Here is a 15481-nt window from a genome sequence, read left to right as displayed (position 1 = left end):
AGTGGGAAATGAATGCTCTTACAAGGCTCAAACTTGTGAACACATCACTGACCAGCACAGAGCTGGCTCACAATAGGGACCCAATTAAAGTGTTTTACATGCAACTGGCTCAAGCCTTTCAAGTACTAAATTAAAACAATCCTTTAAAGAAGAAAATTATTTCAGAAGAGGACCTTCATACTGCATCTCTGACTAACGACTGATGATGCTATTGAACTCAGGTGCTGATTGGTTCTCCAACACAAGATTACCCAATCCAGGAGCAAGGGAATCAGTAACTTCCTCCCTATAATTTGGAATGTGGGTGGAGGGGGGTCATAGTTCTTCCTGAGTGAGACTTGCCTGCTCCTCTGTCCCCTGGTCCTGTCCTCTTCCCCAGCATGTTGTGTCTGAGGCTCCCTGGAGGCTCCTGCATGGCAGCTCTGACAGTGACACTGATGGTGCTGAGCTCCCCGCTGGCTTTGGCTGGGGACACCCGATGTAAGTGCACATTGTGTGTGCTGAGCTCCTATGGGGAGGGGAAAATAGGGAGTTTTGTTAACATCGTGCCCAGGCCATGTCTCTTACGAAATTGTGACATTTTCTTCAGAGATTGCCCATCTTTATCATTGGATCCCAAATTATTTCCACCACAAAAGGAGCTTGGCTACTTGCCCTCTGCATGAGACTTGTGTAAGGGGCCTCCATATAGGTCATTTCTTTTTCAAATCTCCACCAATAAAAACTTTGCATCACATGTCCTCAAGGTCTTTAGAGGATTTAGAAATAAGGATGCTAAAATAAATTCCCCATACAGCGTATGTTGACTTATGTCAGACAAAAGGAAGTTTTTACTGAAAATTTTGTGGGAGTCAAAGGAATTCAAAGGGTCTCTCCTAGACGATCCTTTATTATGTCCACCACAGGACCTGTGGTGTTGGCCCCTCTTCCTCATACGTGAGGATGGACCCAGTGGTCTTCCCATTGTCTCCTTTCTTTTCTTTCTGAACGCCAATGTTTATAAAGCCTGTACCCCTGTAGTGTATGTAGGTTCTCTGACAGAAGTTATACTTAGTGCTGTTTCTTTCTCATGGGGAAAAAAATCCCTGGAACTGAAGCTGAGATTTTTAGTACTTGGAGTCACCTTACAGGTACAGAGCACTTATGAGGTATTCTTTGGTGCGTAAAGAACTTAAGGCATCCTCTGAAAAACTGGCCCAGGTTCTTGTTTATTACGAATCTTTTTAACCTTTCTATACTTGTTTCTCCTACGTCTCCTACATTCTCTAATTACACATGACAGAAGAGATTTAACTAATGTAATACAAATTATATGAAATTCTATTTTTGTAAGTCAAAAACAATCAAATATCAGAAATTTAATAATGTTCAAACTATATGCTCTGTGTGGGGTTACAGAGAGAATGTGGACATTTTTCACATCCCATAGGGCTGAAAGTCAGTGGGCAAGTCCTGGGAACTCATTGTCTTACTGGGATCTTGTCCTAAATTTCATAGGTTCACCCATCATGCCCTCAGCTTTCCTTAATTAGCCATGTCTGCTTACCTCTTCTCCAGTTTCTCTATTTTTCCCCAGCTATGTTGTCATCACTTCCAAAAATTTCTAAAGCTTGCACAGATCCTTAGCGCTATGAGATCCATTGAAAGAGATAATATTTTTCTCTTTGAGATAAGGCCTGGCTCTGTCACCCAGGTTGTAGCTCAGTGGTGCGATCGAGGCTCACTGCAACCTCTGCCTCTCACGCCCAAGCAATCCTCCCTCCTCAGCCTCCAGATTAGCTGGGAATACAGGCAGGCAACCACGCCCAGCTAATTTTTGTAATTTTGGTAGAGATGAGATTTTGCCATGTTGCCCAGTCTGGTCTTAAACTGCTGGACTCAAGCAATCCTCCTGCCTTAGCCTCCCAACATGCTAGGATTATAGATGTGAGCCACTGTGCCCAGGCAAAAGACATGACTTTTTTTTTTTTTTTTTTTTTTTGAGACGGAGTCTTGCTCTGTCGCCCAGGCTGGAGAGCAGTGGTGCAATTTCGGCTCACTGCAAGCTCCGCCTCCTGGGTTCACGCCATTCTCCTGCCTCAGCCTCTCCGAGTAGCTGGGACTACAGGCACCCGCCACCACGCCCGGCTAATTTTTTGTATTTTTAGTAGAGACGGGGTTTCATCGTGGTCTAGATCTCCTGACCTCGTGATCCGCCCGCCTCAGCCTCCCAAAGTGCTGGGATTACAAGCGTGAGCCACCGCGCCTGGCCAAGAGATGACTCTTAATAAAAAGATTTCCTCTTTCTTAAATCACTGTTTCTTTTTCTGTGAATTCTTCTTCCAACTAGAAGAGGAGAAAGAAGTTTGCCTGTATTTCTCACCAGGAGGAGAAGGGATTTAGTGTGAGATCAAAATGAAAGAGTGCTGGAGCTTGAGCCCCTTCTTGCTTTCCAGGATCCCCACAGTGATCAGTTCCCATACCCTGGTTTATTCATGTAAACCACACTTATTTTTCTCAGCAGCTACTGTGTACTGGGCTCCATTCTAGGTTCAAATCATTCTATTTGATTAAGATAGAGAGGGTCCCGACTCTCATGGAAGTTACACAAGAGTAGAGGAGACAGACACTAACCCAATAAGCATTTAACAAAGAAGAAAATGTTAGAGAGTCATAGTGCACTGAAGAAAAGACATCAGGTGTGTGAAAAAGAGAGAAATGGATTCACCTATTTTAGTTTGTATGTTTAGGAAGCTCTACCTGAGAAAGTGACATTCAGCTGAGGCAACAAAATAAGTAGAGAGTCGTGAAGATCTAAGGGACGAAAGTTCCAGGGAGACCGAATCGAGGGAAAGCACTGATGTGGGAAATTATGTGGAGGGAGAGAAAGAAGGCTAGAGGGGCTGATGTATAGAAAGCAAGGAAATGGAGAGGCAGAAGATGAGGTGGGACACAGAGAGGAAGTCAGGAGTCTCATCTTTATAGGCTCTGATGTACACGGTAAAAAATTGGAATTTTATTTTATTTTTATATATTTTTAAATTTTATTTATTTATTTATTTTGAGACGGAGTTTCATTCTTGTTGGCCAGGCTGGAGTGCAATGGCGCAATCTCAGGTAACTGCAACCTCCATCTCCCGGGTTCAAGTGATTCTCCTGCCTCAGCTTCCCAAGTAACTGGGATTACAGGCACCCACCACTACACCTGGCTAATTTTTTTGTATTTTTAGTATAGATAGGGTATCACCATGTTGACCAGGCTGGTCTCGAACTCCTGACCTCAGATAATCTGTCTGCCTTGGCCTCCCAAAGTGCTGGGATTACAGGAGTGAGCCACCACGCCCGCACTGAATTTTATTTAAATAGATGTAAGAAGATACTGTATGGTTACAAGGAGAGTCAATTTATATTCAACTTATTTTTTTTTTTTTTTTTGTGATAGCATCTCACTCTGTTGCCCAGGCTAGATTGCAGTGGCACAATCTGGGCTCACTGCAACCTCCACCTCCCAGGTGCAAGAAATTCTCCTGCCTCAGCCTCCTGAGTAGCTGGGACCACAGGTGCATGCCACCACAGTCGGCTACTTTTTGTATTTTTAGTAGGGATGGGGTTTCACTGTGTTAGCCAGGATGGTCTCGATCTGACCTCGTGATCCACCCGCCTCACCCTCCCAAAGTGCTGGGATTACAGGCGTGAGCCACTGCGCCCAGCTTATATTCAATTATTAAAATTAATTCTAGCTACTCTGTGGGGATTGGATTGTTGGGGTTCACAAGTGGTCAGGAAGACTATTTAGGAGCACAGCAGGGAATTCTCCAGGGAAAACAGGCTTGTGGCTTCATGGAGTGCATTAGTGATAAAGACGAAGTGAAAAAGATAAAGTGGACAGACTCAGCATGTATTTTTTCTTAGCTTGTTAATGAATTACTGTAAAGGGGGTAGAACAATCAAGTTTATTCCTGAGGATTTTGTTTTGACAAATAAGTGGGTGATAGTGTTGTTTATTGAGATAGGAAAAACCATGGGAGGAAATGACTTGAAGTGGGTGATTGGAAATAAAAGTTTTGTTTAAATTTGAGATGATTTATTGACATTTATGTGGAGCAATCAGAAGGTCAGTGGCATTTAATAGACTCATGGTGAAGCCAGGGCTTCAGATGTTTATGTTGGCAGCATCAATAAGTGTAGTGTGTTAAATTCCAGGGAGTGGAAGAGGATACATAGGGAGATGGATTGTGTGGAGAAAAAAGAAGAGGGCACAGGCCAGCAAAGTGGGCTGAGAAAGAGCCCAGGGATGTTGGAGGAAAACCAAGAGAACATAATGAGTGTAAGTCATGGAAAATATATTTTTTTTCAAGGGGAAGGGAGAGGACAATTGTGGTGAGTACCACTAAGCGGAGGGGGAAGTGAGAATGTGACAGAGAAGCAAGTGCTGGGTTTGCTGGAGTTGATATTTGCAGTCAATGGAGTATCCAGGGAGGAAACTGGATTGGACCATTTGAAGAGCGAGCAGAAGTGAGGACGAGGTTAAGGTTGACTGTTTTAAGTGGAGAGCTTCAGGGAAGGACTGTGCTCTGGGTTCAGGAAGCCAGCTGAATCTAAAGGAAAAGGCTAAAGAAGCTGAAGAGACGGAGGAGGACCTGTGAACCAGAGATGCTCAGCCATTAGCAAGGAAATACTGGACAGCCCCTGTGTGCCCCTGGAGACTACTCATGCAAAACATCACACAGCCAATATTTAACACAGCCAGTATTTCACACAGCCAATATTTATTAGTGACATGGAATATACCAGTTATTACTCTGGGTCATGAGAATGGAGTGATAAATAAAATGAATCTGGTCGCCATCAGTATATGCCATGTAACATTTTGCAGTGACTGTGTACCAGGCCTATGGATTTCAGTAGCAATTTCAATAATGATCCTGTTGTATCTGTGGTGTTTAAAAACATATACATCTCTGGAATCTAAAATTGAGAGGTTATAAGTAAAACCCAGTATTACAAATTTAGTGCTGGAAATCAGATTGCAGTTTAAATCTGAGCATATAGAAAGTCCCTTTCTTCTATGTCAGCAGATGCCTTTTGTGTGAGGTTTAGGTGTACTGCTTGTTAGATATAAACCAGTGTTTCTGCCCTGTGTTTTCAGAATGACAATTCTTTATGAAACTCATAGAAGAACAGAAGACAATTGCAAAATCATGATGAAGATACTAATTGCTTTAGAATTAAGGAATACAAAAAATAATGTGAGCTGCAGTTATAGGGATTATGAAAGTTAAAATGGGAATATATTTGTGTGTTTATTATGTGATCAGTGCTAAGAAGAGTCATCATTTAATTTTACACTTAACAGTAATCCTGTGAGGATTATGCTATTATTAAATGCATTTGATAGAACAAAAAGGCTTATGGTTGGTAAAATTGACCCAAGTAGAAGAGGTCACCTTTTTATTCAGATTTTCTGATTGTAGAGTTTGAGAGTTTTTCCATCATTAGTGAGTAGCGACTATATTGTGTCTGAATTATTGACAGAATTTCTGATATTCATATGTACCAGGTTGTTTCTTAGAGTGGGGACAGAGATGCAAGGGCTGCTAGTTCCGATGTATGGGAGAAACTTTCATTCATTTTGCATTTATCATTTTAAAAGTTCTGTATGTCTATAATGGTCATGTGTTGACGAACACAAGGAAGTATTAAATCACTCCTTCTTCTGAGGTTTGACTAGCAAGTTGGGCTAGAGTTACCAAATAAAATACAGGTTCCTAGTGAGATCTGAATTTCAGATACACAACCATAGTTTATTGGAAGTCCAGATTTAACTAGGCATCCTCTGGTTTTATTTGCCAAATCTGTCAACCCTAAGTGGGAAACATGGACATGGATTACAGTGCTAACCATGCAAGCCACAGTGACAGCAATTGCACACGTTTACATTTTAACTTTCTGTCTCTATAAAGAAAGTGCTTAGATAATTTAGGGATGAAAAGATAGACATTGTTTGACCACTCTGCCATCATTTCTAAAGGGCAAAGGGACATTTTCACAGGTCTTGCTCACAGTCTGGGGACCTGCTCATTTTTTGAAACTGTCTGTATGAGAATGTCATTTTCTTGGTTTCTCCCTTTCTGAGGGGACTTGACTACAAAACCAAGAGTTCTGCCTCTGGCCAAGGCTGGAAATTTGATGCCTGCTAGTATTGTTGGGTGTGGAAGCCTGAAAGAAATGAGTTAGTTGGGGCATTAAACAGGAATAAAATAGCTGTGGTTGTGATTCATTACTACAGATAATTAGTGGACCAGTGGCAGAGAAATTAAGAAAAAAGATGATGTGAACGATAAATGATATGATTAGTGACTGCTTGGTAAGGCAAGGAAATCATTAAATCTTGGTTCTCATCAAGTTCGTTTTCTGGAAAGATAGCACTGTATTGGGACCAGAATTCTACAAAACATTCTTTTTACATAGGACCAAGATTTTCAACAAATATTCTTCAATGCAATTCTCAGCTGCTCCATAACTAATAGTAGCTTGTTCAACACAGAGTTTTTCAGATGGTTCACACCTGTAGTTCTTACCCAGGGATAGTTCACCACCCCTCCCTTCCCTCCCATCATCCTTGGGGAACGGTGGCAATGTTTGGAACAATTTTTGGTTGTCACAACAGGGGTTTCTTCTGATATTTAATGAGTAGAATCCAGGGACACTGCTAGAGAACCCACAATGTTCAGAACAGCCTCTGCCATCAACAAAGAATTATCTGGTCCAAAATGTCAGTAGTGCTGAGGCTGAGAGCACTGGTTCACACTGTGCTCTTTCTGAAAATTCTAGGCTCACATCTGTTACACATTCACCACATAGTTCAGTTTTTTATGGTTTATTTTTGCTTGTTTCATTATAAAAAATTAGACAGTTGCATAAATTCAACCACTGTCTTGTTGAATCCATTTAGCCAATGCAAGCTCAATATTTTCATATTTATTTTTTGCCTTATGCAATATTTTTCAACATTTTCATGAGTTGTTGGTCATCACTATCTCTATTAACTTTCAACAATTTGCTCTTGTAAGTCACAAATAGTGATGCTGCTGAAATTATTTCTCACTAACATGCCTCAGATTTCTGTAGTGATTCTACATTTGATATTATTCACAATGTAAAATGCTTCCATTTATTCGTTTCACTTTTACCCACAGGATTATTTCTAAGTTATTTTTCTCATTTTCACACTTCAAACATAAAGACAAAAACATCAAAAATATATAAAGTGTTTTACATATGTGTATATTTTCACACATATATGTATGTATGTTTATATGTATTGAAACTACAGAAGCACATGTCACCAATAAGAGCTCTGAGACACCTTTGACCACTTACCCTTATCAGATGAGATTTGCCAAATGAGTTGTGGAAACAAGTTTTTTTAACTGAATTTCTGAGCTTTGTGGATTTAGAAATGCAAAGGAAGGTCTGGACATTTACAGGGATCATGGTTTTATTCTCCTTTAAACTCTTTATCATTGTCTTTAGTTATATCCATACTTTATCGATACTTTATCATTGTCTTTAGTTATATCCATACTTTATCCATACTTTATCGATACTTTATCATTGTCTTTAGTTAAATCCAAAATCCTAACACTACCCACGAGGCTTTCAATACCTGGCCTCTTGTGATTTCTCCGGGCTAATCTCTTACCCTCCTTCCCCTCAGCCTCTCTGCTTTAGTGAACTTTGTTCTAGTTTCTTGAAGAAGTTCATCAATTCAAGCTTTTGTACATGGTATTTCCTAAACCTGAAACGTGCCTCCCGTTTTGTCCAAACAGACACGGGCTCCACTCTGCCCCCTGCCTCACACCTGCTTAACCCGTCAAGTCACATCTGAACCTGTCATCTTCAGAGGGTCCTTCTATGGCACCCTAATGTAATTGAGATCATCCTATTATTCTCTGCTCTAGAAGTCCACACTTCCGACATTTCTCATTCCTGTCTAAGATCTTGTGTGGTTGGTTTTTGGCCATCGCTTTCACTGCTCTTCAAGCTCCCCCAGCGGAGTGAAGAGGTCTGTTTTCCCGTGTTTGGATTCCTAGACGCAGCGCAGGCCTGGCACAAGGTCATCACTAAGGAAGCGTTCACAGGATGAACGCGGTGGGTGCTGTTTAAGGAACCTGTAAAGCCTATGGGATGAGAGAAGGAGCAGAGAGTGTCTTTGGGGTGGAGGCTCCCAGGAGGCAGCGAGGGCTGCGATGCTGGGCGGATCCTCCTCCAACTCCTGCTTGGAGTTCTCCAGAACAGGCTGGAGGCAGGGAGGGGGTCCCAAAAGCCTGGGGATCAGAAGGGGTTTTCCCCAGTGGTCCCGCAGGCCCCCGTTCACCTCAGGAAGTCGGAGGAGGAGCCCCTGGGCTGCTGGTGGTGGGCGTTGCGGGTGGAGCCGGTTAAGGTTCCCAGTGCCCGCGCCCCGCCCAGGGAGCCCCGGATGGCGGCGTCGCTGTCAGTGTCTTCTCAGGAGGCCGCCCGTGTGACCGGATCGTTCGTGTCCCCACAGCACTTTTCTTGGAGCAGACTAAGTCTGAGTGTCATTTCTTCAATGGGACGGAGCGGGTGCGGTACCTGCAAAGATACTTCTCTATAACCAAGAGGAGTACGTGCGCTTCGACAGCGACGTGGGGGAGTTCCGGGCGGTGACGGAGCTGGGGCGGCCTAGCGCCAAGTACTGGAACAGCCAGAAGGACTTCCTGGAGCAAAAGCGGGGCCAGGTGGACAATTACTGCAGACACAACTACGGGGTTGGTGAGAGCTTCACGGTGCAGCGGCGAGGTGAGCATGGCGGGGGGGGGCCTGGGTCCTGTGAGCTGGGAATCTGAGTGTGTGTGTGTGTGTGTGTGTGTGTGTGTGTGTGTGTGTGTGTGTGTGAGAGTGCCATCTGTGAGCATTTAGAATCCTCTCAATCCTGAGCAAGCAGTTCTGAGGGCACAGGTGTGTGTGTAGAGTGTGGATTTGTCTGTGTCTGTGTGTCTGTGTGTCTGTTGTGGGAGGGGAGGCAGGAGGGGGCTGCTTCTTATCCTTGGAGGCCTCTATGGGGAGGTAACATGGGAGGTGGGTGCAGGGGGCTGGAGAGAGAGGAGACCTTGATTATCTCGGGTCCTTAGAGATGCAGAGAAGGGAAACGTAAGGGGTGTGTGGTTGGGGTGAAGGTTTAGGGGAAGAGAGCTGAGGGGTATGGAGGGTTTGGGATAATGTGAAGAGGCCAGTTCCAGACTGTCCCTGGCACACACCCTTCATGTAATCTCTGAAATAAAAGTGAGTGCTGTTTGTTTGTAAAAGCAATAGGTTAATTTCTTTTTTTTATTATTATACTTTAGGTTTTAGGGTACATGTGCACAATGTGCAGGCTTGTTACATATGTATCCATGTGCCATGTTGATTTCCTGCACCCGTCAACTCGTCATCTAGCATTAGGTATATCTCCTAATGCTGTCCCTTCCCCCTCCCCCCACCCCACAACAGTCCCTGGAATGTGATGTTCCCCCTCCTGTGTCCATGAGTTCTCATTGTTCAATTCCCACCTATGAGTGAGAACATGCGGTGTTTGGTTTTTTGTCCTTGCGATAGTTTACTGAGAATGATGTTTTCCAGTTTCATCCATGTCCCTACAAAGGACACGAACTCATCATTTTTTATGGCTGCATGGTATTCCATGGTGTATATGTGCCACATTTTCTTAATCCAGTCTATCGTTGTTGGACATTTGGGTTGGTTCCAACTCTTTGCTATTGTGAATAGTGCCGCAATAAACATACGTGTGCATGTGTCTTTATAGCAGCATGATTTATAGTCCTTTGGGTATATACCCAGTAATGGGATGGCTGGGTCAAATGGTATTTCTAGGTCTAGATCCCTGAGGAATCGCCACACTGACTTCCACAATGGTTGAACTAGTTTACAGTCCCACCAACAGTGTAAAAGTGTTCCTATTTCTCCACATCCTCTCCAGCACCTGTTGTTTCCTGTTTTTTTAATGATGGCCATTCTAACTGGTGTGAGATGGTATCTCACTGTGGTTTTGATTTGCATTTCTCTGATGGCCAGTGATGATGAGCATTTCTTCATGTGTTTTTTGGCTGCATAATTGTCTTCTTTTGAGAAGTGTCTGTTCATGTCCTTTGCCCACCTTTTGATGGGGTTGTTTGTTTTTTTCTTGTAAATTTGTTTGAGTTCATTGTAGATTCTGGATATTAGCCCTTTGTCAGATGAGTAGGTTGCAAAAATTTTCTCCCATTCTGTAGGTTGCCTGTTCACTCTGATGGTAGTTTCTTTTGCTGTGCAGAAGCTCTTTAGTTTAATGAGATCCCATTTGTCGATTTTGGCTTTTGTTGCCATTGCTTTTGGTGTTTTAGACATGAAGTCCTTGCCCACGACTATGTCCTGAATGGTAGCAATAGGTTAATTTCTAGAGGAACTGAGTAGACCTCTGAGGCACCTCTGAAGCTTATTTAGGTCTAAATCTCTTACTAGTTTTTTGGTTTTTTAGTGTGTACATTTTTACACAGTAGAAATGACTGTGAAACTAACTTTTTGAATTAAAGTTTTCACACAGTTACTATTTTATTATAATGCAAATAGTTTTCTAGTAGTTACATATTATTCTTTTATATATAATAGTTGTGACACAACTCACCTCACTTTCCCCTTTGTTGACCTTTATTATGACATTCTCCAAAAATTGAAAATGTATGTTTCTGGTTAATTTTTAATTTATATTTTTTCATTTGTAATTCTTTTGAATTATTTTGACCTATTTATTGGCCAGTTGTAATTACTGCTCTAAGAATTCCCTATTGTATTTGGTAGGTAACAGACAATGATCTACTGTCTAATATCTCGAGGGCTTAGTATTTTTCTCAGTGACTTTGTGGGTTCTTTGTACTGTAAGATTATTAACACTTTATTGATATTTCATTCAGCATTTGCTCCAGTTTGTGGTTTGTATGTTGATTTTGAAAATTCTTTTCCATGTTAAGAATTTGAATATTTTTATTTAATAAAATGTATTGCAAAAATTTTATTAATGATTTACAATCCATCTTAAATCCACCATTTTGTGGTATTTTTGTCTCTAGGTTTCTCCTTACTTCTAAGAAATTGTATTTATTGAGAGTATGCTAGTGTCAGGGATTTTCCTGGGCATAAGCACCCCAAGTAACGAGTTCCAGACCCTGTCTTAATCTAAATGTGATTCTGGAAAGAAAAATCATTTTACAATAGGCCTGATAATAATTATGCTTGTGTTGCATAAGGGATACACTGAGCAGCTAAATGTAAATATAAGAACTTTCAAAACTAAAATGACGCTCCTAAATCCTTCTCTCTGCTTTAGGACTCATGCTTTTCTAGGAACGTAAAAATTTGGAGAATCATTTCTGTCTGTCCCACCTTCCCAGGGGTAGAACCATTTCTGTGGTGTCCTAAGGTGTGAGTGCATGGCAGTAGTATTCCTAAAAATTCATACTCGGTTTCCTCATGTACCCAACTCTGTCCCTTTGTCTATGCACATTGCTTTAAATCATATTTTTCTGTCGAGGTGTACAAGGATGATAAATAGGTGCCAAGTGGAGCACCCAAGTGTGATGAGCCCCCTCACAGTGGAATGGAGGGAGAAGCTTTCTGACCTCATAAATTGAAGGCTATCATCAGTCATTGTTTTATGTATTTTATGTAAATTAATCCTCATATAACCCCAAGAGGTAAATTAATATAATAATCCCTCATTGTAGGTGACAAAGTTGAGACACAGAAGAATCAACTCTTCCAGGATCAACCAGTAAAAGGCAGACCTTGGATTTGAACCAGGCAACCTGGCTCAGATATCAGTTTTAATTACTACACTCTGTACTTTGAAAGATTTGTAAACACTTTCACAATGCATGCCAGTTTCAAGCTATGAAGAAGCAAACACAATTTTTCACATCTCTCAAATCTAATGGGTCCTCACTATCAAGATTAAATTCCAGGCTGATGACACTGTAAGGCCACATGGCCAGCTGTGCTGGAGGCCTCGTCAAGGTCAGAGCCTGGGTTTGCAGAGAAGCAGACAAACAGCCAAACCAGGAGAATTACTCTGTCTTCCTGACTCATTCCCTCTACCATTTTTTCTCCTAGTCCACCCTAAGGTGACTGTGTATCCTTCAAAGACCCAGCCCCTGCAGCACCACAGCCTCCTGGTCTGCTCTGTGAGTGGTTTCTATCCAGGCAGCATTGAAGTCAGGTGGTTCCGGAATGGCCAGGAAGAGAAGGCTGGGGTGGTGTCCACAGGCCTGATCCAGAATGGAGACTGGACCTTCCAGACCCTGGTGATGCTGGAAACAGTTCCTCGGAGTGGAGAGGTTTACACCTGCCAAGTGGAGCACCCAAGCGTAACGAGACCTCTCACAGTGGAATGGAGTGAGCAGCTTTCTGACTTCATACATTTCTCACCCACCAAGAAGGGGACTGTGCTAATCCCTAAGTGTCAGGTTTCTCCTCTCCCACATCCTATTTTCATTTGCTCCATGTTCTCATCTCCATCAGTACAGGTCACTGGGGATAGCCCTGTAACAGTTTCTACAAACACCTGTACCGTCTGCGGAATCAGTCATGCCTTTTTTTTTTTTTAATCTCCCCATGATGTCACAGGTCAGGGTCACCCACTCTCCCCAGGGTCCAGGCCCTGCCTCTGGGTCTGAGACTGAGTTTCTGGTGCTGCTGCTCTGAGTTACTTGTTTTGATCTGGGAAGAGGAGAAGTGTAGGGGCCTACCTGACATGAGGGGAGTCCAATCTCAGCTCTGCCTTTTATTATCTCTGTCACTTTACACAAACTACTTAGCCTCCTTGAGTCTCAGGCTTTCTGTGGATCAGATGTTGAACTCGTGCCTTACATCAATGCTGTAATATTTTAATGAGTTTGATATCTGCACCTTGTAACCGTTCAGTGTGATTTGAAATCCTTTTTTTCTCCAGAAATGGCTAGTTATTTTAGCTCTTGTGGGGCAGCCTTCTTCCCCATTTTCAAAGCTCTGAATCTTAGAGTCTCAATTAAAGAGGTTCCATTTGGAATGAACATCACTAAACCTGGCTTCCTCTCTCAGGAGCACGGTCTGAATCTGCACAGAGCAAGATGCTGAGTGGAGTCGGGGGCCTTGTGTTGGGCCTGCTCTTCCTTGGGGCCGGGCTGTTCATCTACTTCAGGAATCAGAAAGGTGAGGAGCCTTTGGTAGCTGGCTCTCTCCATAGGCTTTCCTGCAGGAGGAACTATGGCTTTGCTGAGGTTAGTTCTCAGTACATGAGTGGCCCTGAATAAAGCCTTTCTTTCCCCAAATGGCTCTACTGTCCTGCTAATCCAGAAATAGTGCATGGTTACTATGTCAAAGCATGATAGTTTGTGGCCTGCAGAGACGAGAGGAAGGTTAACAAGTAGGGGTCCTTTGGTTTGAGACCCTGGAGCAAATTAAGGAAGAGCCACTAAGGTTAATGGAATTACACTGGATCCTGTGACAGACACTTCACGCTTCATGGGTCACATGGTCTGTTTCTGCTCTTCTCTGCCCTGGTTGGTGTGGGTTGTGGTGTTAGAGAAATCTCAGGTGGGAGATCTGGGGCTGGGACATTGTGTTGGAGGACAGATTTGCTTCAATATCTTTTAAGTGTATATCGTTTCCTCTTTTTCCCAGGACACTCTGGACTTCAGCCAACAGGTAATACCTTTTAATCCTCTTTTAGACACAGATTCGGTTTCTGTAGTGAGAGGTGAAGCCAGCTGGACTTCTGGGTTGGGTGGGGACTTGGAGAACTTTTCTGTCTTACAAGAGATTTCTAAATGCGCCAATGAGTGCTCTGTAAAAACACACCAATTGACATTCTGTGGCTAGCTAGATGTTTGTAAAATGGACCAATCAGCACTCTGTAAAATGGACCAATCGGCACTCTTTAAAATGGACCATTCAGCAGGACATGGGCGGGGACAAATAAGGGAATAAAAGCTGGCCACCCCAGCCAGCAGCGGCAACCCTGCTCAGGTCCCTTTCCATGCTGTGGAAGCTTTGTTCTTTTGCTCTTCACAGTAAATCTTGTGCTCACTCTTTGGGTCTGTGCCAACTTTAAGAGCTATAACACTCACTCCAAGGGTCTGTGGCTTCATTCTTGAAGTCAGCCAGACCCTGAACCCACCAGAAGGAACAAACTCAGGACACACTAGAATGATGGTAGAGGTGATAAGGCATGAGACAGAAATAATAGGAAAGACTTTGGATCCAAATTTCTGATCAGGCAATTTACACCAAAATTCCTCCTCTCCACTTAGAAAAGGCCTGTGCTCTGCGGGACTATTGGCTCTGGGAGACTCGGGAACTTGTTTTTCTTCTTCCTGCAGTGCTCTCATCTCATCTGAGCCCTTGAAAGAGGGGAAAAGAAACTGTTAGTAGAGCCAGGTTGAAAACAACATTCTCCTCTGTCTTTTGCAGGATTCCTGAGCTGAAGTGCAGATGACCACATTCAAGGAAGAACCTCCTGCTCCAGCTTTGCAGGATGAAAAGCTTTCCTGCTGGCTGTTATTCTTCCACCAGAGAGGGCTTTCTCAGGACCTGGTTGCTACTGGTTCAGCAACTGTAGAAAATGTCCTCCCTTGTGGCTTCCTCAGCTCCTGCCCTTGGCCTGAAGTCCCAGCACTGATGGCAGCACCTCATCCTCAACTTTTGTGCTCCTCTTTGCCTAAATCCTGTGGCCTCCTGTGCATCTGTACTCACCCTGTACCACAAACACATTACATTATTAAATGTTTCTCAAAGATGGAGTTAAATATCATCGGGTCCATTTGGCTCCAAAGACAAAAAATGAAAAGAAAAAGGGAAGGTTATTTCCCAATAGAATAATGATTTTCATGTATATGTCATGAGTATGTGAGGTAATGTATATGTTAAATAGCGTGATTTAGACATTCCACACTATAGGCATATATCAAAACTTCATGCTGTACAACATAAATATACTATACAATTTTTACTTGTCAATTAAAAAAGTAAACTTAACATTTAAAAAGGCAATGCATAGAAACTGAGAACAGACTATAACAACTGAAACAAACTGGGCAAACCTGAGATGAGAAACTAGCCAGCAAGTCAATCAGAACTCTTTCTTCACCCCATCTATGATTTTTTGTATTTATAACTGTAAATTAGTGTATAGTGTTTCACTCCAGAGACTTCAATAATATAGTGTTATCAAAGGACTTGTAGAGATTTCAGAGAAAGACACGTTTAGAAGACGGAGCGTTCTCCATTATGTTCTATCTGAGAGTCAGTATGAAATGTCAAATCTAAAAGTACATAATTCAGAGATCTATTTCAAAGTAATCATTTGAGCATAATTTCTCCACTGTCAGAGACGACTGTTATTTTATTTTCAATCAAATTAGAAGTTGTTTTTATGCATGTCTTATTTTTAGTTACATGTTACTTGTGCATA

General features: G+C 42.5%; 1 protein-coding gene across 1 annotated transcript; it reads left to right on the top strand.

Moving 5' to 3' along the window:
- The first annotated feature begins 312 nt into the window (after positions 1-312).
- Positions 313-14816, top strand: LOC100581510 (HLA class II histocompatibility antigen, DRB1-3 chain-like). The gene is given in 7 exon segments (XM_030803112.1): positions 313-480; positions 8531-8607; positions 8610-8802; positions 12145-12426; positions 13111-13221; positions 13693-13716; positions 14482-14816. Coding segments are annotated over 7 exon segments (801 nt in total). The 5' UTR covers positions 313-380; the 3' UTR covers positions 14496-14816.
- The last annotated feature ends 665 nt before the right edge of the window (positions 14817-15481 follow it).

Source organism: Nomascus leucogenys, chromosome 22a, assembly GCF_006542625.1.
Source record: "Nomascus leucogenys isolate Asia chromosome 22a, Asia_NLE_v1, whole genome shotgun sequence".
NCBI classification, from domain to species: domain Eukaryota; kingdom Metazoa; phylum Chordata; class Mammalia; order Primates; family Hylobatidae; genus Nomascus; species Nomascus leucogenys.
Note: the sequence above shows the minus strand (reverse complement) of the source record. Positions and strands in the feature narration are given on the sequence as shown.